Genomic DNA, 25,274 nt, shown 5'->3' with positions numbered 1-25,274 from the left:
GGTTTGGTTTTTCAAGACAGGGTTTCTCTGTGTAGCACTGGCTGTCCTGGAACTCACTCTGTAGACCAGGCTGGCCTCGAACTCAGAGATCCCCCTGCCTTTGCCTCCCAAGTGCTGGGATTAAAGGCACGAGCCACCACTGCCCGGCTATTACATGCCTTTTAGTATTTTCTTTTGTTTTATGGTGGAGCTGGGAGGTAAGCTGGGGCCTTGCATCTTTTTTATGGATCTTTAGTGGGCATTCTTATTACAGAGCTCCAACTCCGTTTCTATCTTAAAAATTTAGTTTTGGACTGGAGTGAAGGCTCAGCTGTTTATAAAGGCGAGCACCCAGTTTGTCTCTCAATCGACTGTTAACCACCAGGTATGGTGATGCCCACCTTCAACTCTAGCACTTGGGAAACAGGAGAGCTGATCTCAGTCTGAGGCTAGCCTGGTCTATAGAGCCAGAGCTGTTATAGAGCAACCATGTTTCGAACACTCCAAAATAAGTTAGCTGTATCATTATAAAATAGTATTTAGGATAAATACTCTCTAAGCCTGTCTTAGAGGCTCAGTAGTGTACTGTGTGCCTGTGATCGCAGCACTTGGGAAGTATGTCACAAGTCTTAACATCTGCCTTGCATACATGGTAAATCCAAGATCAGCCTGGTGATCTGAGAACTTGTCTCAAAAAAGAAAATAAAACTTAAAACCAGCCACAACCTTCAGGTGATGTAGCTTGTACCTGCCCACACAAAAACACAAAAAAGATCTATCCAGATTTAAAGTGGGTGTGTACATGTGCAAAGACCAAACCTGGCTTGCAGCATATACCTGTCATCTCAGGATTTAGGTGAAAGCAGGAGGATCAGGGGTTCAAGGTTATCCTCAGCTACACAATGAGTTCAAGGACAACCTGGACTGCAGGAGACCATGCAGGTTTAGCATGAGGACCCGAGTTCAGCCCTCGGCACACATGAGCATGTGCGCATTCTTGGCTCAGCAAGTGAGAAAGCACTCACTGCTTTGTCTCCCAAGCCTGTTGTCCTGAATTCACTCCTCAGACCCCAGGGTGAACTCCCAAGAGCTGCCTCCGAATCACACATCGTTCACGAATAAGTTGGACAAGGCAGCCTCTCTGACAGGCAGGCAGAAGACAGAAAGATGGCTGGGGGCTTGTTGGCCCGTCAATCTAGCTGAATGGTTATGCTTCAGGTTTAGTGTGTGACCGTGCCCCAAAAGATAAGGGTGGGCCCTGGAGATGGCTCAGTGCATCAGTGAGCACATCAACAAGCACCACCGGGGCTGGTGAGATGGCTCAGTGGGTAAGAGCACCCAACTGCTCTTCCGAAGGTCCGGAGTTCAAATCCCAGCAACCACATGGTGGCTCACAACCATCCGTAACAAGATCTCTTCGGGAGTGTCTGAAGACAGCTACAATATACTTACATATAATAAATAAATAAATAAATAAAGATTAAAAAACAAAACAAAACAAAACAAAAAAACAAGCACCACCTTCAGTAAATAAAGTTAAAAATAAGCAAAGTAGCGTGTGTGTGTGTGTGTGTGTGTGTGTGTGTGTGTGTGTGTATAACTCAGAGGCAGAGATCTTGCTCTATGTATGGGGCCCTGGATTTGACCCCAACTACTGCCACACTCTGTCCCCACTTTGTCCCCAAAAGAGTTACATGTAACAAAAATAAATTTTGAATGATTCAATTTTCATGGATGTGAACCACTTGATTCTGAGAACAAAGCTACAACAATGTTGTGATCAAGAACTAAGAGTTCCCTAGAATGTATTTAAACTCAATTTTATCTATCCAAGTACCTAATTCCTGTTGGAGTAGAGGCTTCATAGGGGAACATTTCCTTAAGAATATCCCTTTCTACTCTTCTTTCCTCTGTTTTTTCTCCCACCTAGTAAGAAAAAAAGAAACAGACACAAGTTAAAATGTAGTATGAATATGCAATAATTCAAATACTTAAAAGACCTTTAGGGGAACAAAATCCCCTCTGGCCTAGTTTTGCTATCATCTAGGTATTCAGAAGCCTGCAAGCCTCTTCACAGTCCATCACTGGGATGGTATCATAATGTGCTCATTAGAGGGAAACACCCAGCAACCCAACCAGGCCGGTAAAATCCCTCAAGGGAGTTCCTTGTTTTGCATTAAGAAAGCATTAAGAGTGCACCATTTCTTCCTATTAGGAATCTGTGATATGTAAAGGATTAAATACAGAAGATACCTAATTAATATAGACCTCTATCTTGTTTTAAAAGTCAATTAAACCATTTCAGTTTTTAAAACATTGCTTAAGATTAAAATTATAATAAGCCATGCAGCCAGCATTTTCAAGATCAGTTATACGGGAGTCTACCACACAAAGGTACTTGGAGGTCTTTTCAACAAAAGGGCAGCTTCCCTCACAGCCCAAGCAGCATGTAAACTTGGATCCGCGGCAGAAAGAGCCTATTACAAGCGGCACACCAACTCCCCTGCAACCAGGAACGCAAGAGCCACACAGCAGCAGGAATAGAGTATTATTAGTATGCCATACCGTATTAGTTTCTATTTTCACAACTAAATTTGCCTTTAAACCATATATGCACATATATATGTATATATACATAAACCTCCCAGTAAAGTTCTGTCTCCTCCCACTTAAAACAAAACTCTGAAAGATGAAAGACAACATTGGGCTAAATTGTATCCATTTACTTCAGCTCTTGTCAATGGTTTCTTTGGTGTTCTTCTGGTTATGTCTGAGAATTCAGTGATTGGCAGAATAGAAGATGCATGCTTGAAATTTCCAGTCAACCTATTGGCCACCTGCCAAGATTCAAATTATTCAGACTCAGAATTATCCAAATATAGCAAACACACTTAAAATAAAAACAAAAAACAAACAAACAAAAAAAGATAATTCACTTCTGTAATATTTGATTTTCCCCTAATAAAACTTTAGGGAGTGGGATCTAGAAACACATTCAGTGCTTCACACGTGAAACCTTAGAACTCTTCAAATATTTAGTAAAAAAAATTATCCTCATGGTATTTAGGATTCTTTTTTAATTAATTAGATACATTTCCATTTGCCAAAATTTACCACCTCCCAAATTCCAACTAAGGGGTAATTACAAAGAACAGCACTTAGACAGTTTATGAAACATATTTACTAGGGACTCGTTGCTTGAAGCCTTTATAGTTTCAGCTATGGGAGTACTCTCTGAAATTACTGCACCATCTATACGAAAACGCTGTGAAGCTTCCACCTGTTAGTTTGAAAACAGAACAAAAACAATCAGTGTGAAGCAGTCACTAAGGCCCTACCGCTCTGCAAACCCAACTCAGCGCCAAGCCCTGCGTCACCCTTTTCCTTGGAGTTCTTCTCGACCCTCTCGTGGACTCCCTAGTTAATGCCTGCAGAGGTCCGCCTTTTGAAGATCCACTCGTCCATTCAGTCTCAGTTACTCCAGCTTGAGAATAGCTCTAGTCAAGCATCGACACATTAAAAAGTCATATCCTAACACAAACCCCTAAACAATGGCCATTTTTAGCACACCAAGAAACCAAGAACTCTCTAGACATCAGCAATTACAAGCAATGCCACGCCCTCAAAATATCTCTAAAGGCACTAATTTTGCTGCGTTGTAATCACCAGAAAGTAAAGGGCAACACTAGAACCTGCTCAGAGTGCTGAAATGCACTAGAGTCTGCTCAAGAGTGCTGACAGCTCATACTGGCTTCTCCTGGGAAAGCTGCTTGGAAACTGACCTAGCACTGGAGCTCTATCTGTCTTTAAATAAAAACATGTAATTTGTTATGATTCATTTCCAGGAAGGAAGGAAGGAAGGAAATAAGGGAAAAAAAAACAAAAAAAAAAACACTTTTGATGGCAGTAGCTTAGTGTTAGAGCCCTTTGTTATCATGTGTGAGTCCTGGGTTCTATTCCCAGCAAGGAAAAAAAGAAAAAAGAAAAAGAAAACAAACTTCTATGGCTGTTCATAAACCACAGTCTTTCCATGTGCTTTAAGTATTTAGTAGAATCTGTCAAACTGTAATTGTTCTCTTCCCTCCCCACAGAGAGCAGACAGTGGTTGCCTTGCACCCCCAGATTCATTTTCTCGGGGAGGAAAGAGAAATACCTTTCCCCCTCATTTAGACAGAACTAGTGGCTAAGCACAGTGGTCATCTTGGCTCCAGGGAAGCAGAAACAAGACAACTGCCTCAAGTTCTAGCACAGACTAGGGTACATATTGAGACTGACTAAAAAAAATAAAAAAGTACCTTGGAGATGGGGACATGGCTTGTATCGCACAGGCAAGCAATACCATGTTTGGCTACTAACATACCAAAAAACCCCACCACCACAACAACAAAAACCTTAGGCCTTTCACACTAGCTCACCTCCACTCAGACAATCTGATGTGTGCAGCGGTTTTCAAGCTAGCAGTGCACAAACATCAGCATCAGCCTTACCTGTGTGTCAGCACTTACTAAGCTACTTCTCACTCTGATCCCGTTTTAAGCATGCTGATTTGCTAGCGGTATCACCATTCCAACTCTACGACAGCTCCAAAGCCAATCTCATGTCTATTTGGATGGACGCTGTAAGAGTTTTTGTTTTGTGGTGGGTTTTTGTTTGTTTTTACTATTATTCTTTAAGAGATAGTGTTTCTCTATGCAGCCCTGGCCGTCCTGGAACGCAGAAATTGGCCTGCCTGTCTCCTGAGTGCTAGGATTAAAGGTGTGTGCCACCACTCCCCAGCAAGAGCTTATTTTTAAAAGAAACATACTTTAATTGTATGTGTACGTCTGTACACATACACATCAGAGGCCATTTAGAGGGTCCCCTGTGGCAGGAGATGCAAGCAGCTGTGAGCCATGATGTGGGTTTGAGAATCTGACGCAGATCGCTGCAAGAACACTAAGCACTAGGCTGTTTCTCCAGCACCAATCTCAATCTCAGGGCCCCTCATCCTGCTATTAGTTAGGGAATTCCCGCTGAATGTAAAATTAATGTCAAAGACACATTATGTAAATCACTTACCATGGTAAGAAAATAAACTTTTTTTTTTTTGGTTTTTCGAGACAGTTTGTCTGTATAGCCCTGGCTGGCCTCGAACTCAGAAATTCGCCTGCCTCTGCCTCCCAAGTGCTGGGATTAAAGGCATGCGCCATCACGCCCGGCCCAAAATAAGTTCTTATCAACAGTCAAATGTCTAAGTCAGATACAGCATCAGTCTGCTCTGAGTCCTGGTGACACTTACCAGTCCCTCTTGTTCTGGCCTCCAGCTCATAATTCTCCTGTGCCTGCCTAGCAGTGCTGCAGCTATAAGCACACATTGCCACTCACAGCAACTGACTTTGAGAATGTAAATAAAAATTAAAAAAATTATCATCTAGTAGCAGAATTTGGAAAGATGCACCAATCACACAGAGGACTATCTCACTAGTATATATGTAAAATGAGTATTCTATCTATGCTTTGAGGCCAAGTAAGATTCACAGTTCCACCTATCACCAGCAAGCTGCTCCCTAGAAAAGTCCTGATTTATCTTGGGGAAAAGTAGAGGAAACAATCTTTTTCCCTGAATTCTATGAAGCTGCTAAGTGAGGAATAAGTCAGAAGGCATTAAAGAGCTGAGGCGTGGAAGGGTGCAGGAGCTGGGCTCTTAAATCTGAACAAACAAAAACCCCACACTGCACTACTTTACAGTAAGATATAAACAAGTCTTGCATGGTGCTGCACACTTGTAAACCAGAGGATGCTGAGCCATAGGCTGAGGAGCCTGAGGCTAGCCTAGGCTGCATAGTGAGACTCTGTCTCAAAGTAGGTACACAGCATGTAAGAGTTGCTGGATCTGACTCACGGAACAGAGGGAGGGGCGAGAGAACATGAAAACATGGAGCGAAAGTAAAGATAAAGAGTTGAGTTACCCTGAAGCATTCACTACCCACACTTGAACACTCCAGTAGAGGTCTGTGATGAAAAGACATTTGGTAAGACACTGCAAAAACTAGAAAGCACTTTCACTCACACATCAACAGAGACAAAATGCTACCTGCAGAAAGAAGGCTGCTAGTCTTGGCCCATAGTAAAACCAACCCGCACATTCACCAAAAGGAAAGTAACTGAATAAAGTGTAGCCAGTCTACAAATCTCAATATGCAGACTGCGGCTATTCTAGGAATAGGGACAAGGGGTAGCATTTTGACTCGGGAATGAATGCTAAGACAGATAAAAGGAATGTTTATGCAAAGGAGCAAATATAAACAACTGACAGTGTATTTCCTATGTCACACAAAACTCCAGCAGTGCATTAAACTGTTGCCTAAAAACATAAATATTTTAGGCACAGTATCCTAGTAATATAAATGGAAAAAAAAATACACCGGATTCCATTTAGCAGCCTTAGTGTTATTTTTAAACACGTAAAATGCAAGAAAACTATAATTAGAAGGACCAAGATGCTCAGCATGAGACACGCGTAAGAACCGAAGTTTACAACCTGTATTTGTAAGCTTGAGCTGTTATCACGTGCTCACAAGTTCTCCTCCTTAGGGACAGAGGAAAGAAGGGACACAAAGGAAGCAGACTCTAGACCTCACCTATCTGGCTGTGACTGGAGCCCAGCAGGAAAGCAACTGGACAGCCTGCAGCAGGCTTGGGGATGGTGGGGATGGTGGGGATGGTGGGGATGGTGGGGTACTGACTGTATTCAGTGATCAGGAATATAAGAATCATACGTAAGTCAGGCAGCGGTGGCTCACGCCTTTAATCCCAGTGCTCAGGAGATAAGAGGCAGAGGCAGTCGGTTCACTGTAAATTCAAGGCTAGCCAGTTCTACAGAGTAAATTCCAGAACAGCCAAGACTAAATAGAAAAATCCTGTCTCAAAAACACAACAAAACAAAAACATAGCATAAAAAAATTTATTGGGGCTGGAGAGATGGCTCAGCGGTTGGGAGCACTGATGCTCTTCTGAAGGTCCTGAGTTCAAGTCCCAGCAACCACATGGTGGCTCACAACCATCCATAATGAGATCTGGCACCCTATTCTGGAGTGTCTGAGGACAGCTACAGTGTACTTATATATAATAAATGAATAAACTTTAAACATTTTAAATTATTTTAAAAAAATGTTATCCAGTGTGGTTGTATATACCTTTAATCCCAGAATTTGGATCAGTGAGTTTGAGGCCAGCCTGGTCTACAGAGCAAGTTTTCAGACCAGCCAAGGCCACACAGAGAAACCGTATCTCAAATCCAGCCCCCCAAGGGTATTTTTTCCTAGCTGTTTTATATGAACTTAACTTTAAGGCAACTAAGGATCTTATCAAGAAAAGTTTCTCATAAAGTAATCAGTTATAGATATAAAATAACATGACTGAGAAAAGTCATCATTTTGTAACTTTAATAAAATCACAGATTTAGGCAATATTATCCACAGCTGTTAAAATCTTTAACTGAAAAGACCAACATCTGAACTATTATTAATTAATTTTAATATTTTTGAAGGAAATTCATGTTTCCTGAAATGACCAGCAGGAAGGCTACAACATCATTTATGAGGTATTCTTTTCAAAGAAACTGAATCCCAACCCAGACCAACCCTTTACGGCTATGCTGTCCAATATAGTAGTCACCAGCTACATAGCAACCCTTTACGGCTATGCTGTCCAATATAGTAGTCACCAGCTACATAGTTCTATTTAAATAGATAGGAGTCCAACTATAACAGTTAAAAAAAGGCTACTCCAGAACTGACAAACATTTTTATTGTGACTACAAAAGAAAAAAAAAAACAAAAACAGAAAACAAGCCTCTGCACTGCCACATGCAGGTCCAGTCCCCAGAACGCCAGATACACAGGATATCAAGAAACAAATAAAACCCTTGAAAACCACCTGCCACCTCCAGCAAGTAGGAAATACCGACATGGTTAACTATGGTCACCAAATGGAGGACTGAGAAACAGCCATGGTGGGAATTAGTATAGACGTATGGTTCAGACTCAACTTAATTATGCAGTAAACCATTTTTTATTGGCCAGGATTGGTGGTACACTCCTACAATCTACATCTTGTAAAGGGTTGGGAGTACAGGACCCTGCCTCTCTCCTCTGATCAGCAAGCAGGACCTGTTAGTGCACACCTGTGATCCCATCTCTGTAACCCCATCTCTCAGGAAGGAAGTAGGACCTGTTAGTGCGTATCTGAATCCCATCTCTCAGGAAGCAGAAAGCTCTACAAGTTAAGAGACCAGCCTAGTCAGGCAGGCCAGGGCTTCATTGTGAATAACTGTTTCAAAAACACCACAGAAACCAGAGGCAGACAGAACATGGAAAAGATAGACGAACAACAAACTAACACATTTTGAAGCTAACAAGTAAAGATGAGGAAAAGAACCTAGGGTGCGAAGGCTAAATCAGAGCCAGCCATTTCCCTCTGTAAACGGATGTATTTATTGATGCCTTATGCATATTCTCTCCCCAGTTTTCTTTTGAAAACTCTACCTTGCCCTTCCTGTCCCATCCCCCCAAAAGAGGAAATTGTCATCTTAAATAATGTGCCATACTAGCTTCAGAGTGTTAAGAAGCTACAAATAAAGGCAATTCAATTGAGAAATCTAGCCACAAAAATGAAACTTTCCCAAGCTTTCAAAGTTTCAAATAATCATCTCAAGAGGAAGAAGCAGGAGGGTGGAAATGCTGGCCTGGCAGGTTCAAAACCGCTGCACCCAAATCAGAAACAAGCAGCATGACTAACGCTAGACTGCTTAAGCACAATAAACAACGGAGGTCATGCTGATGACACGTCTCACAAAGTATGTGCCCCACACCTCTACCATGAAACTCAGTGCGTGGTGTGAGCAGGCTGCACGGTGTGTGTGCACCAACTCCTCATCAAAGGTCAAGACATGGGATGGATACTAGTCAGATGACACACCTGGACACGGGGACCATAAAACTACAAATACCTGATTGTGCTCAATCCTTCTCTGCTTGAGTGTGACTGGCGTCTTTGCTCTGCCCTTTAGCGGTTCTCTCTTCTCAAGCTTGAGCTCTATTTTAGAGTCTGGAAATAACATTGAAGAAATCATTATTCACTGGAACGCTGAAATTACGGCTTACTAATATTACTTTGGAACCCGGTTGTAGGCACATTAGTACACGTTGACGATCTGTTTAATACCTCATCAGAGAAAAAAATGTTTAGTAAGATTTATCTCTAACCCTTTCATAGGAAACAGAACGGCATGAACACACACTAGTCTTTTTTTTAATACCCTGTACCAGTGTTTAATCTGGATACTTCTCCTTACTCTTTCCATTATTCCCACCCCTAGACTGGGGTTTTAATTGGGACTAAAGGGCTTTCAAGCTGCCCCTGGGGAGGCATTTTCATTAAAAAAAAAAAAACAAAACAATGCAAACGTAGAAGTGACTACTGTTCTGTCCTTGTAATATATTACTGCTGTGTGACAAAAGTTACTTATTAAAATATCACAAGAGGGAGAATTTTAAGTGCAAAAGATTGTGTGACACCAATCACTTAATAATTAACGGTAACTTCCAATGACGGGACTGTACTGCTTTAATGTTAATGACGTCTCTCCTTAATTATGGGCTCTAGCTCAGTAGTAGACCATATATAGGCTCCATCCATAGCACCAAAATAATAAACAAAATTATAAAGTCTCTTACACTTACTAACCCAATAGTGTATACATTAAAAAAAAAAAAAAAAGGCTGAGTATTCTAATTTTTTTAACCTTGGCTTTATCGTAATTTGAAGACCTATACAGACTCTTTTAAAAAAGTAGAACTTCCCATCAGCCATGGCATGAACATCTGTAACCCCAGCACCTGGAGCTGCAGGCACCGGAGGATCTCTAGTCCAAGGCTAGTACATGCTTCACATTGGGACTGTCTCAACAAAACAGGAACTGTTTTCTACTTTTGTGTCATTTACGATAGCAAGACAGGTCTAGAAATTGGCTTTCTTAGCAAAGAAACAAGAGAGTCGATTCTTAAGGCTTAATTTTATACAAACTTAATGAAGCCATGCTTCAAACTGATCAAGATAACTTCGTGGCTTTGCTGGCCTTCCAGTCTAACCCTAGTTGATCATATATACCTGCCATTCTCCCTCCCCCCGGATAGTGATTTTTAACTAAAATAGTTCAAACAGGTCAATGAAGACCTAGCAACCAACTCCATCCTCAACACTGTCACCAGATCTATGTCATCTGCATTTTGTATACTACTCAGCATTATAAAAACTACTTTTGTTCTTGTTAACTCAGAAGAATCTAAGAAACCTCAGACAACACAGAGCAAAATAAATACCTACTAGCAAGCAGAAACTGAGTGATTAGACATATGTGGCTACAAATTAAGTTCTTGCTCAAATTTAGATTTTACAGCCAATTAAATACATAGTCCTCAAATAGTGAGAAGGACATGTGGTAAGTAGAATATTCTCAGTTACTGCTGGAATGTTTCCATGATGAAACGGAAAAGGAATGTTCATCCACATATACTCAGCTTGTTCAAACTCCAATAAAGCACACATAAAACATGTTTCTGGAGACCACACAAAACTGTTCAAATTTAACAACTTTATTGAATTTGTAGAAGCATTCTACAGGTATACATTGCTTTAAAGAGATCACACAGCACTTAGCAGGTACATGTACACATGTACATTTTAGAAGACAAGTAACAGGGCTGTAGCGATGGAATGTGCAGTCTAAGAACATGGTAGTGGTAGACATGTACACCAAGACTGAATCTGATTAAACTTGAGACTATTTTCCACAGCATCTCTACAACTAGGATTCCTTACCTTACAACCATACAAATGAAAACAGGGTAATACATTGCTTCATACAGACACAGACATTGGGGTATAGTAAAAATTCTTACTTAAGGTTTTTAGAAAATAACTCATTGGTTTAGCATCCAGATATGAAATTTAACTATGTAGGACATATAAAATACCTTTAAATACATGTAGAAAATAAAAAAAACCCACCTTTGTAGTGTCTTGTTCATCTAACAAAATAGTCATGTTGAGTGAAGATGAGGTATACCAGAACTCCACTTATCATCCCTAGCTGTGTTCCTCAAATGTGGTCCATGTACTTGTGTAACTAGGAATTGTTGGCTACTTCCTCTATCAGACATAAAACCGTACACTGCCTTTTCTATTTGATTATNAAAAATGTGCATAAATGTGTTTGTGTTTATGCATACATACAGGTATACAATTTACCTCTTATTTGTTTACAAAATATCTCTAGATTTAAATTCTCATTAAACTTTCTTAAGTGGCTTTGAACTGAACTCGGTCATATGCATGCTAAGCTCATGCATCTTCCCACAGAGAAGCAGTGCCTTTCCCTTCAATATATGCACACGCTTGTCTGTGAATCAAGCAGCAAGTTTGTGTACTGGCACTTAAAAGAGTTACACTGATCTAGAATTATTATGAAGTTTGTTGCAGACTTAAGTATGAACAAGAGTGTGGACAGATGTTAGAGCGTGTAGATGATACTTAGCTAAGAATTACAGTACAAAGATCACTTGTGAGATGTCCTGTAATGTAATGAGTGGACAACAAAAGGACTCATGGCAAAATTTTACGTAATAAAAGCAAGCAGCAGAAAGCAGAGCAGACTGCAATCACAGGAACTGTGAGACTCGGCATGCCTACACAGACTTCTCAAAGCTAAACTCCTCTGATCTGGAGGGTGGGGGGTGGGGGAATCAGTGTTTCAACAATGTTTAACTTAAGCATTAGAAAGTATGTCAATGGCACACTAAAGGAAGTGAGGGTTCCACTGATATTCTAGTTGCTGAATTCCTTATATATCTAAAATGTTAAATGAAACAGGAAGCTGTAAGCTCATGTAAGACAGATGTGACCTACGGAGTTTCAACTGTACTAGGCCTCTATATATGCGATTATACTGTAACTTGATGAGTGGTAGCATAACACCTTGAAATTAGCTCTATTAGGAGACTAAACTCTTAGAAAGGTTCACAAATTCTCCAAGTCAAAGTTTCTGCCTTTGTTCTTAAACTTATTACTGCTTATTTCCACGCTTTTTAGTAACTTTGTGTACTTCCCCTCCAAATAATGTTCCACCTTTAAAGGGGGCAACAGTCAATTTATTCTTTGAAGCTGGACTAATCTTACAATCCTTCAACCACAGATAACGCCGACCCATGGTAGAAGACCCCATGGCACAGGCAGACATCCTCACTTCATCAAATGCAGCATCACAAAGATACGAAGCTGCATCATAGGTTCTGTTCAGAATCCTGAGTGCCTGCTGTGCATCACTAGGATCTGAATTAATAATCTGTGCAGCCTGACTTATGTCAGCTTGCAGAGACTTAGCTACGAAGGCCGTGTGAGCTGCAATCTGCAATGCTGATGCTGCAGCTTCATAAGATCTACAGAGAGCNATGCACACGCTTGTCTGTGAATCAAGCAGCAAGTTTGTGTACTGGCACTTAAAAGAGTTACACTGATCTAGAATTATTATGAAGTTTGTTGCAGACTTAAGTATGAACAAGAGTGTGGACAGATGTTAGAGCGTGTAGATGATACTTAGCTAAGAATTACAGTACAAAGATCACTTGTGAGATGTCCTGTAATGTAATGAGTGGACAACAAAAGGACTCATGGCAAAATTTTACGTAATAAAAGCAAGCAGCAGAAAGCAGAGCAGACTGCAATCACAGGAACTGTGAGACTCGGCATGCCTACACAGACTTCTCAAAGCTAAACTCCTCTGATCTGGAGGGTGGGGGGTGGGGGAATCAGTGTTTCAACAATGTTTAACTTAAGCATTAGAAAGTATGTCAATGGCACACTAAAGGAAGTGAGGGTTCCACTGATATTCTAGTTGCTGAATTCCTTATATATCTAAAATGTTAAATGAAACAGGAAGCTGTAAGCTCATGTAAGACAGATGTGACCTACGGAGTTTCAACTGTACTAGGCCTCTATATATGCGATTATACTGTAACTTGATGAGTGGTAGCATAACACCTTGAAATTAGCTCTATTAGGAGACTAAACTCTTAGAAAGGTTCACAAATTCTCCAAGTCAAAGTTTCTGCCTTTGTTCTTAAACTTATTACTGCTTATTTCCACGCTTTTTAGTAACTTTGTGTACTTCCCCTCCAAATAATGTTCCACCTTTAAAGGGGGCAACAGTCAATTTATTCTTTGAAGCTGGACTAATCTTACAATCCTTCAACCACAGATAACGCCGACCCATGGTAGAAGACCCCATGGCACAGGCAGACATCCTCACTTCATCAAATGCAGCATCACAAAGATACGAAGCTGCATCATAGGTTCTGTTCAGAATCCTGAGTGCCTGCTGTGCATCACTAGGATCTGAATTAATAATCTGTGCAGCCTGACTTATGTCAGCTTGCAGAGACTTAGCTACGAAGGCCGTGTGAGCTGCAATCTGCAATGCTGATGCTGCAGCTTCATAAGATCTACAGAGAGCCAAGTCCAAATGTTTATCACAAGACTCAGTGGAGGACGCCTGAGTGGCTGCTCGTGGGGTGGCTTCAGAAATAAACCCCAGGATTTCATCATCGACTTTTGGAACTGATAATATCCGGGCTGCCTCGCTGGAGGAAACTGGATATCTGCACGCCAACGAGGGCAGCTGCCTATCAATTTGCTGCCACTCCTCTTCAACCACTTTTAGGATAGATTCATGGAGAGGAAAAGACGGTTCTGAAGCTTCTATTTTATCATGCTGTGGTGGCTTAGACACTTCTACTCCTAAAGTAGTAAGAGAATGAGAGACAACACTTTTGGCAAAAGAAGACCTATGTTCGGATGCAGGTGTATTCACACGGGAGCCTGAGTCCCCGCCCCTTACTGGCTTCTCACTTAGTCTGGGGACTTTTTGGGGAGGGGACAGGGATTCAGATTCTTGATGGCTGGACTGGCTAAGTCTCTCACATATGTTTTCTATATCCAGTGTGGGTACAGAATTAGAAGTCCCAGGCAAACTGCCGACCCCACCCTGGACTAACAGAGAATTGACATAATCTCGGATTGCCTGAGCAAGTGGTGGAGAAATGACCTGTGACCTCTCCGACTCTTGCAGTACTTCTCTTTCACTGGAGAAAACCGACTGATCTGAAACGCCAGGCTCCTCAGCGAGCGATGGCTGAGTTCTACTCTTCCCTCCACGGCAAATATTTTCCACTATGTCCTTACAGTAAGTAGTAGTGGTTTCCCTTATCAGTGAAGGAGAAGCTGCAGCAGAGACCAGCCTGGCAGCAAATCCACGCTGAGAAGATGGTGAAGAACTTTTCTCTACACATCTATCATAGCTAGACTCTGAAGGAATAAATAAACTCCGTCCAGGGGCTAACTTGTGCGTCTGTCCCTTCCCGGGCAAGGCTGTATCAGTACAAGTCTCCCTAGGTGGGTCTCCCTTAGCAGTTTGTACTTTCTTAGCTGCCTGTAGTTCAGTCCTGCCCAAAGGAGGACGGGTGGAGATTTCAGGGAAAGAAATANCCTGAAAAAATGCACCAGAGGGAGTAGATGCAAGTTCAGAAAAAGGAACACAATCCCTAGCGGACTTCACTCTCTTGTGTTCTTTCTTCTTTCCTGTAGAGGCAAAAGAGGCAGGAAGTTTAAGCATGACTGGTTTGGGCTGTCTTATTTGCCTCCTTGCTAAAATAGTGTTGTTGAAGAAAAGGGCCCTCTACTGCACACTCTCAGTGACTCACCTGCTATACAGTGCCTTGGAAGGCACAGCCAAACTAACGATTTACGAGATCAGCGATTATTAAGAGTTAAAATTTTTTAAGTATGAAATGCTGCATTATTCTAATTTTAAAAAGAAATATACTTGCTATTCTAGTCCCAAAATATTTAAAAATCGCCTATAATAGAAATGTTATATTTAATCGTTAACACTGTATATTAATTATAGGGAATACATAAACATGAAATATGGGCCAAAAAAATTACATGGAACAAAAGTGACTCATAAAAGATCCAACCTATCATTTATATAGAATTTTTTTAAAAAATAAAGTAGCATGTACTAATCTGGTCATTAAATATAAAAATGAATTAGTAAGCTAAATATCAAATTAATGATTTCTTCTGTAGATGTGATAATGGAGAAAGAAAAAGAAAACTTTGCCTCACTTTGAAGCAAGTTAAATAGCTATTTAAACAGAAAGTTAAATTACAAGTATCTGCTCAATACTGCCTTAAATGGTACCTTTCTCCAGGTCAACACTGAGTCAGGAAAAAGCCCCACATGTTTAAGAGCAGTTAAAATGTTACCTTCATCATTGTCACTGTATCTGTCAGAGTCGTTACTTCCATTCTGTCTTGTGTTTTCTGCAGAGGAAGAGACTGTTGGAAGAGGAGTAGAGGATCTCGATTCAGTTCCCTGCTCCCTCAGCTTCAACAGCTTTTTCTCATATAGCTTCCTGGTTGTTCCTGTGTTAAGGGAAAAGTTCCATTATATTGGCATGAAATTATCTTTTTAAAAGATTAAAAAACAAAATATGGTGTGTGTGTGTGTGTTGAGTGTGTAGTCCAGATACCTAGAGACCAGAGGCCCTGGATTCCCCCAGAGCTGGTTACAGGCCTCTGTGTGCCACCCAATGAGAGTTCTTGGAATAAAGCTCTGGTCCTCAACAAAAACAGTACAAGTTCTTTAAACCGGGACCATCTTTCCAGCCCCTACAGAAAACCAGAAACCAACATGCTTTCTGTTTCTAAAGTAAGTGATTAAAAAATAAAGACAGCCAGGGCTATACAGAGAAATCCTGTCTTGAAAAACCAAAAAACCAAAAATCAAAACAACAACAACAAAAAACACATAATGTATTCTTTTACAAAATAAGTTGTTTCTCTGGGACGTTAATACAAGATTATATTTTTTTTAAAAAAAGATTTTATTGTTTATGTGAGTGGGTGTTTTGTTGGCACGTATGTCTGTACACCATGTGCCTGTGTAGGCCAGAAGACAGTGTTGTATGTCCTGTTAGAGATAGTTGTTGGCCATGTGGGTGCTGGAAAGAGCAGCTAGTGCTCTTAAATGCTGAGCTAGCTCTACAGCTCCCCCAAAGAGCTTTTATATAAACAGATGGAAACCTTGAACAGAAAATGATTATACTTCACAACACTGAGATCAATATGCCTATAAACAGCCACTGAACTATGGGTATCAAATTCTATAAATCTTACTTGAATATCTTTAACTTTTTTTTCGTTTGTTTGTTTGTTTTTTTGAGACAGGGTTTCTCTGTGCAGTCCTGGAACTCACTCTGTAGACCAGGCTGGCCTTGAACTCAGAAATCCGCCTGCCTCTGCCTCCTAAGTGCTGGGACTAAAGGTGTGTGCCACCACACCCGGCTGCTTTAACTTCTACTTTACATTAGTTATATATCTTTCCTTTATTTTTGTATAGGTCTTATGACAGACAACTGATATTTTAACATGTAATATATCATGTAATTAGCACATTTTTATGTAATATGTATTTTTTACTGTCTTTCAGAATTTCACAAAAGATAGCAAATGCCACAAGTTTGTCTGTGTGTAGCCTAAGAAGTATACACTTTTAATTCCAGCATGTGGGTGGCAAAGATAGGCAGGCTACACAGTGAGATCCAGACTGGACAGATAAACAAAATCAACTCATTATTTCCAACTAGAGCTATAACAAAACCCAACCAATCTCCATACTGTGTTCCAATTTTCACAGAACCATGAAGTTCTGTGTGGATTTCTCTCAGTCCTGAGGTTACAGCCTAAACTCTGTAAGAAAGGCATGATCAACTGGCAAAAACACTGCTACCTAGAAAAGTCAACGATGGACCTAGAGTATTTAGTTCTTGCACGCCTTCTGTTTCCTTTATTCTTTAGACAGACTTAGAACAAAACCTTAATGCTAATTAGGAAACTGACACTCAGGACCTGAGTACTTACACTCTACTCATTATTCTCTAATTCACTGATGCAGATGACTCAGCCTGATAAGGTCCACAAGGCTTACAGAATAGCACAATATGACCCCTAAATAGGACAATATCAGCAACTGGTAATCTTACAAATATTATCTACCAAAAGTCCTCTTCCTCATTGAGAATTAAGGAAAACTAAAGTGTTGATTGGTTAAATAGTGACAAATGGTCTCAGAAGATCCATTATAAGTGTAAAACAAAGGGGCTGAAGAGATGGCTCAGTGATTAAGAGCACTGACTGCTCTTCCAAAAGTCCTGAGTTCAAATCCCAGCAACCACATGGCTCACAACCATCTGTAATGAGATCTGATGCCCTCTTCTAGGGTGTCTGAAGATAGCTACAGTGTACACTTAAATAATTTAAAACAAAACAAGAAAACAAACAACAACAACAAAAAACCTTACCCACAATGGGACCAGGATTCACTCCATATCTCACAAGCTGATCCAGAAGTTCTTCATTAGAGAGCTCTGTCACATCCAGATCATCTTTATCTTCTAGCCTGGGCTTATCAGTTTTCTTTGTGGCTTTCTGCAAACAGTACAATTATCTCCTCTATATGAAAGAACTCACATGGCATTCTCTGTGCAATCAACAAGGCGACTTATTTTCACATTAGCCCCAACAATTTGATTAAACTGAAACCCAGTATTTAGGGCAAGAGAGATGGCTCAGCAGGTAAGAGCACTGGCTTGTCTTCTAGAGGACCAGGGTTCAATTCCCAGCACCCACATGGCAGCTCACAACTGTCTATAACTCATGTTCCAGGGGATCTGACACCTTCACAGACATACATGCAGTCAAAACACCAATGTACATAAAATGAAAATAAAGACACTGCTCTTGGGGGTTGAGGGCAGCTCAGTGATAGGGTGCTAACTACCTAACTGAAGAGACAGTAATGGCATCTAGTGTCCAAAAGCAAATAAAAGCAAAGTAAAATAAATGGCCTCCTAGGACACTGGACACAAGTGGCACATAAACATACATGCAATCAGATATCTAAGTCATTAAAAAACAAAACAAGTGCTGGTGAGATGGCTCAGTGGGTAAGAGCACCCGACTGCTCTTCCAAAGGTCCGGAGTTCAAATCCCAGCAACCACATGGTGGCTCACAACCATCTGTAACAAGATCTGGCGCCCTCTTCTGGAGTGTCTGAAGACAGCTATAGTGTACTTACATATAATATAAAAAAAAAAAAAAAAAAAAAAAAAAAAAAAAAAAAAAAAAAAAAAAAAAAACAAAAACCCAAACCCTTCCTATCAGACAATGGGCTGTGAATATAATTCCACACTAGAGTGTCTGCCTAGCATGTGCTGGGTTCCAATCTTCCCTTACAAATAAGAAAAATGAAATAATGTAAGCCTCTGGAATTTACATTTCCATAATGAAAAAAACTTCAAGTGAACAAGAAATACATTTTGAAGCAGGCAATATGCTTGCATAAAGTGAGTCCAGAAAGTTGGGATCCACCAACAGGCTATTTGATATTAATATTTAATCTGTAGGGGGAAAAGTTCCAGGAAAGTAACATCGCCTAATAAGTATTAAATTTAATAAGAACAAATATTAGGAACTGGGTAGTTCGGTGTATACTGTTAATAAAGCAGTTTCACGGTGTATACTGTTAATAAAGCAGTTTCAACCAAAGAGTAAGTATTAACTGTGTGGAATTTACTACCCTTAAGGTAGCTTTAACTATGTGCATGCAGTCAGTACCTGTGGAGACCACAAGAGGGTATCAGATCGCCGGAACAAGGAGTTCTGATTGTGAGTAACCATGTCAGTTCAGTGCTGAGAAGCAAACCTAGGTTCTCTGGAAGAGCAGCCAGTGCTCTTAAAGACTGTAATCCAGTTGACCTTGCTCAACTCCCAGCAGTCCTCCTGCTGGCTGTCATCTCCCAAATTGTAGGACTAAGGGCAAGCCAGCATACCCAGCTATAAAATACCGCATGGAACATGTCATGTATCTAACTGTATTTCATCCTTCTGCACTAGGTCCAGTCAGAGCTGTGGGAAGGAAGCCCTGTCTTAAAACAAAACATGAAGAAGCACCCACCCACCCCATAGATCATCAGCACAGGCAGTGGGGCATACCTCAACCCCCAGCATACGTAGACCGGGAAGGGGATCCAAAGTTTAATGCCAGGCTGAGTTATACAGCAAGAATTTCTGTAAGCAAATAGACAACTATGCATGCCTGACGTTCCTTCCTCCCCTGACAGGCTCACCAGGAATGTCACTACGCTCCGCTGGATCCCTAACAGCGAAATTTTCATGCTTGGCACGCTCTAACAAAAAGGCAGAAGGCCAACCCCACAAATATGTGCTCTTGTGCCCACTATCTAGGTGATTTTAACACCTAAAAATACTGCTATCAAGACAGATAACTAGAAGCCTAAATCTCTCCCCTTCCCACCCACCCCACACACCACAGCACCCATCGTATGCATCCAAGGTAGAATTCTACGATGGTAATACATATGAAACAATCATATGCTTTTATGGAATTATCCTTAATTTAAACACATTCACGAAGGCTGGGCATGGTGAACCATCCTGCAATCTAGCTCACAGGCAACCAAGGCAGGAAAGAACCACGGGAATAACTTTTATACAAGCAATCAAAAATGTTCTACATTTCTTCTGAAATTCAAGATACCTTCCCTATGCTGCACTTTAAAGTGGTAATTCCTAAATCACAACTCACTTTATTCTTGTACTTGTTTCCAATATTAGTTTCTCGAGTAGTTGATACCATTGAGTCCAATCAAGACTATACACTTAAAAATCTTTAAATAGTGCAGGTGGAGAATCCAAACCTATGTTTCTCACTGAGAAAAAGACCCCACACCATAAAGAGCTGGGCTGGAGACAGCATCCATGGGATATAGCAAGTACTGTGTCTCCACCAAGTGCTGGGCATTAATGCCACTTCTGGAGCATACTTAACTGTCCCTCTACTCTTGATGTACCACCTAGCCCATATTAAGTGCTCACAAAAAAAGAAAGGATCTTTCATGTAAAAGTTGAGCTGGAACCGGGCGGTGGTGGCGCACGCCTTTAATCCCAGCACTCGGGAGGCAGAGGCAGGCGGGTTTCTGAGTTCGAGGACAGCCTGGTCTACAGCCGGAACAGCCAGGGCTGTACAGAGAAACCCTGTCTCGAAAAACTACACAAACACATACACACACACACACAAAGACAAATATGCTACCTACACACTCTAATATGCTGGGTCTAGATTTAGAAAAAAAAAAATACATGACATGTAAAATTGAAGGGAGTGCAAGGGGACTAATGTGAAGGGAGAAAGGGGTGGGGAGCCACAGGAGAGCTCGATACACAGGGAAGTAAAGAATTAGGATGAGGGCTGGAGAGATGGCTCAGTGGTTAAGAGCACTGACTGCTCTTCCAAAGGTCCTGAGTTCAAATCCCAGCAACCACATGGTGGCTCACAACCATCTGTAATGAAATCTGCCGCCCTCTTCTGGAGTGTCTGAAGACAGCAACAGTATACTTACATATAATAAATAATATTTAAAAAAAAAAAAAAAAGTTAGGCTGAAACCCATTATTTTGTATGATTAAAAATACAGTAACATGGGGGCCCCAGTGTTCTTAACCTTGGTTCAATTCCCAGCACCCACATGGACGCTGACAACTGTCTGCAACTCCAGTTCCAGGGGATATGGCACCCTCAGACACATGCAGGAGAAACACCAATCAACAAAAAGGAAAACCTTCAAACACACACACAAACAACATGGTATGTTTGCCTCACCCCCAAAATAGGAGACACCAAAGACAGTAGGCTGGTCAATATTTACTTGGTTTTAGGCAAGAGCTCAAGTAGCTGAGGACAGCCATGGACAGACCCTCCGGCTTACATCATCTCCAGACCTCGGGGATTACAGGTGCCCGACGCTGTAATTCACCAGGCTAGTGCTTACTAGACACTGATTTGTGCCAATCTTAAGACACTTGACAGTTCAGGGTAAAAGTTTTCTCAACTAAATCCACACATGCATTTGACATAGTTTTCACTCTTGTTCGAGCAATCAGGGAAAAAAAAAACCCATATTTATTTTTAAAAAATTACCGCTAAACACTGTAAACTTTCGAGGAAGCAAACAGCTTGAGGTGTAGTTCCCAGCTAGTACATGCAAAGAAGAGGCTTTGAGTTCAATTCCCAGCACCAAAACGAGAGGCAAACCGCGATACAAGTAAACAGTAGCGACACCAGTCAAAACATTCACGTGTTTCTCGAAGATTTAAAATACTCCAAATCAATAGTCTTAATTTAACGACTTGAATTCTGTTAACTAAATATAAACCTACAAAATACTATTTAAAACATAACCCCCCCACCCACCCCCAAAAAACAGCAACAAAAAAGCAAAATGATACACACTGGCAGGAACCCATCTTACATTTCACTGGCCTAAGGCTTTCAAATTGTAATACTGACACATCAGTATGTCATAAACTTTTTCTTTTTGCTTCCGGATCTTTACTTCCTCCAGCAAAATCTTACAAAGAAAAACAAAACTCTTACTAGCTGGGATTCTCCGGGATGTCTACGAGAACAAACTTTCCCAAATGCAACGTACATAAATAAAGCGTTCCCTTTACAGTACAGCTAACCCACTTAAGGCGGGGCCTGATGACTGGAAGAATAAGACATGCGAGGAAACAAACGGTTCAAAAAGCCCTCCATCTGTTTAAAAACAAAACAAAACAAAAACCAACAACATAAAAAGGCGGGAATGCCTTTATTAAAAAAAAAAAAAAAAAAAAAGCCAGACATGACTATGTCGCAAACTGCCCTCCAGAGAGCGCTCTGACACTGTTGCGAGCCACTTGGGCGCTAAAGCGGGAAAACGCTACAACTTCACCTCGCGCGCTCGGGGGCCAAGCCTGTCGGGCTCTTCGAAAACGGCTCGGGAGGCCGCGTCTACACCCACTCCGGACCGTGCACCGGGCCCGCCGCGGCGACTGACACCGAGGACTCCCCTCTCCGCGCCCTCCCCGGCGGCCTTCGCGATCCGGGCGCCGCCGCGGGTACGGGGGGGAGCCCGGCGAGGGGGCCAGCTCCGCCGCCGAGCACGCGCCGCGGCCGCCAAACGCCCGTCTCCGCGGCCCCGGGAGGTTCGGGTTCGCCTTACCCTGCCGACGGCGCCGCGGCCGCGACCCACGGAGGCCCCGGAGCCGAGCACCGGCGTGGGCTCGCGCTCCTCGTCGCTCGAGAAGTCGGGTGGCCCTTTGCTGTTGGCTCCCGCGGCGAGCGGCGGCCGGTTGCGCGCCGTGAGGTGCTGCAGGTAGAGCTGCACGTACACGTCCTTGCGCTGCTCGCCGGCCGGGAGCGTCACGTTGTTGGCCACCAACTCGCTCTTCAACTTGTCTTTGGTCAGGACCGAAGGGTCCTCTAGGAACTCCGGCATCGCGTCCGCCTCCTTCTCGCCTCCTCGGCCCCTCACAGTCGCCGCCGCCGCCGCCGCTCACGCCGGCGCGCTCGCTCCCTGGTCCCGGGGGCTGCGCCTGCCGCCTCGGGAGATCCCTACCCCGGAGCGGCGCCGCGAGCACGGCACAGAACTCGGGACGCAAAACCCAGGTCCGGCCCCCGCCACAAAAAGCCCCGGGCGCACGACAGGGGAGCAAGCGCGGCCAAGCCCGGAGCCCGCAGCGAGCCGAAACCCACACACAAGCTAGTGCGTGGGGTGGGGTGGGGGGAGCCTGGCTCGCGCACGCCCCAAGAACGCGCGCCGCCATTGGCGGGCGCCTGGAGGAAGCGCGGCGCCCATTGGCTGGGCCGCTCGCGCGGGTTCCAGCCGCCGCGGCGCAGGGCGAGAGGTGCAGAAACGCAGTTTAAAAGGCGCTCGGGCGGGAGCTCGGGCGCGGGGCCCCGCGGTTTCCTCGGCTCTCCGCCCTTCCCCTCGGACGCCGATAAGGGATGGGCGGTGCTGGCTTTGCGCGCTGTTTCCCTCTCCTGCCCCCCTGCACCGGAGAAGCCTCGTACTGGCCTCGATCGCCTTCGGACGGGCGGAGTTCTGCGCCAGCCCTCTTGAGGACCCTTTGCCCGGGCCTGGCTCCCTCCCGGGACACACCGAGCCCCCTGCAGAATGGCGGCAGCCTGGCCTTCCCTCCCGAGTGCTGGCCTTGGAGGGGAAGCGTGGAAACCAGACAGGCTGAGATGTGGGGTGCGCAGGAAGTCAAATCCCCTCGGTTCGCAAACGCTTCTTTTGTCTGGAATCTAGGGAAAGCCAGACTTTCCACAGCTGAAGGTTTCCATACTGCTTCAGTTTGTTAGAAAATTGCATTTTTAAGTCTCCCATTGGCTTCTTAACCCTTTTACCAAACGCTTTGGTTTCAATAGTTCTTGGGGGTTAAAACAAATGCCTTCTTTGTATTTTTGTTAAGCTGTCTAGGTTAAGACCCCCATCCCCAAGCACCAAGGATCTCCCCCTAACTTCATCAAACCTAATGTTTGGTAATGGAACAAGACGAAACGCAACGTTTAGAAAGTCTTTAGTAGTCAACTTTATGTGCCTGTAGTGGTGAATACTAATTTTTTTAATTTTAGAGGGAGCCAGGACCCCTGTAAAACTCATGCTACTGATTCAAGTTAACAGTCTCAAATATGCCACAGTTCTGTTTTCTAGAACACAATACTGACCAGAAATGTTTCCCATTAACAAATTACATATATGGGCAAACATGATCAGAGTTTATTTTATGTAAAAAGTCGCAATAAGACGTGTAGTTAATAAACGCTAATGAAAGCGTGTATAATGTTTCGATGTATATACGTTTTTGAACAATGTAAATGTATACCCACACAGGAAATGTTTTCAGGATACTTCTCAGGAGAGGAAATAGCTGACCTCAGATTTGGAGTATCTTAATCATTTCCTCAGTGTCTAAGCTCTAGATTATGTTCTATAACAAGCCTTAAATTTTAAGCATGAACAAAATTAAAAATATGAACAAAAATATTTAAACTGTTTACCTATTTCTACATGGTTACAGTGGAAGACACTGAAAAGCATAACCCTCAGTAAAAATGGACCTATAAATCTGAAGATAGGTTTTCTTTTGTGTTTTCAACACAGGGTCTCTCTATGTAGTTCTGACTGGCCTAGAGTTCACAATGTAGACCAGATCGGTCTCTAACACAGATCTGTCTTAACCTTCTCCTGAGTGCAGAAATCCAAAGTGTGTGCCACCCCTGCCTGGCAGAACATTATTTTAATAGAGTATTTTCCTAGAGGGAATTTATTGTGTTAATTCCCCCTTTTAAAAACTCAGCATTGTAAGACTTGAGCGCTGAGGGCACTACATTGAGCCCAGCACCCGGGAGGCAGAGACAGGCAGAACTCTGAGTTTGAGGCCAGCCTGGTCTACAGAATGAGTTCCAGGATAGCCACAGGGCTACACAAAGAAACCCTGTCTCAAAACAAAACAAAACAAACAAAAAAACAGAAAGCCTTTAGTATTCACATGTGTTTAAGCAACAGTATTGTTAAGCTCAGTAATGTAAACTAAAAATAATATTCTACCAGCCTGGTCTACAAAGTGAGTTCCAGGACAGCCAGGGCTATACAGAGAAACCCTGTCTCGAAAACAAAAACAAAACAAAACAAAAATAATGATGATGCGCTAACAAGTATTTTAACAAACCATTTTTTATATACTTTGTAAAAGATCCTTCCCCCATAGCTTTACTGGGTACACAGAAAAGTGCTTCATTTTCCTGTGGAATTGAGCTAATTGTCAAAAGCCTGATATTGCAGACTATTAACCCCAATAAATCCATATGGGATTGTCCCAAAGTGCAGAGTGTCTGTTATTTTTTTCCAGTGACAGTCTAAAACTATATCTGGAGAACTTACATAAACCTTATAAAGTCCAGAGCTTTCTTCTCTCTGCCAGACCACAGAATCAACAGGTTTATTTTATGGTCTTCAAATTAGCAAATTATCCTGCAATCTTTGTAACTGAAGAATTTGACTGTGGTCCGCTTGTACTTTAGGAAACAAACATTGCTCTTCTGAAATGGTTCAATCCAGGGCTAGATTTGACCAAAGATGGAGTGCATAGTAGAGTTGAGACTAACTGTTGTCCTGTTGGGTGAGACTCCCCGGGTAGCTAGGTCGATGAAGCAGATCTCTGGAGAAGGATGTATCAAAACATATATATATATATATATATATATATATATATATATATATATATATAT

General features: G+C 42.3%; 1 protein-coding gene across 5 annotated transcripts in view; it reads right to left on the bottom strand.

Annotated features, from left to right (window-relative positions):
- Tmpo (thymopoietin) overlaps nt 1–22,784 on the bottom strand; it is a 25,167-nt gene extending 2,383 nt beyond the window's left edge. The window contains exons 1-8 of one of the 5 annotated variants that reach the window (XM_021205732.2): nt 22,204–22,784; nt 17,439–17,565; nt 15,343–15,501; nt 8,969–9,066; nt 3,357–3,476; nt 3,164–3,259; nt 2,706–2,816; nt 1,817–1,905 (exon numbers count right to left, since the gene is read on the bottom strand). In XM_021205732.2, coding sequence (XP_021061391.1) covers nt 1,817–1,905; nt 2,706–2,816; nt 3,164–3,259; nt 3,357–3,476; nt 8,969–9,066; nt 15,343–15,501; nt 17,439–17,565; nt 22,204–22,479 — 1,076 coding nt within the window. In that variant the 5' untranslated portion in view covers nt 22,480–22,784. Of the gene's footprint in view, nt 1–1,816; nt 1,906–2,705; nt 2,817–3,163; nt 3,260–3,356; nt 3,477–8,968; nt 9,067–12,486; nt 14,653–15,342; nt 15,502–17,438; nt 17,566–22,203 lie in introns of those variants that run through there. The other 4 variants (XM_021205733.2, XM_021205734.2, XM_021205735.2 and 1 more) reach the window with 4 other exon arrangements.
- Nucleotides 22,785–25,274: the final 2,490 nt, after the last annotated feature.

The sequence above is a fragment of the Mus pahari genome, chromosome 9, assembly GCF_900095145.1.
Source record: "Mus pahari chromosome 9, PAHARI_EIJ_v1.1, whole genome shotgun sequence".
NCBI classification, from domain to species: domain Eukaryota; kingdom Metazoa; phylum Chordata; class Mammalia; order Rodentia; family Muridae; genus Mus; species Mus pahari.
This window is presented reverse-complemented; position numbering and strand designations above follow the sequence as displayed.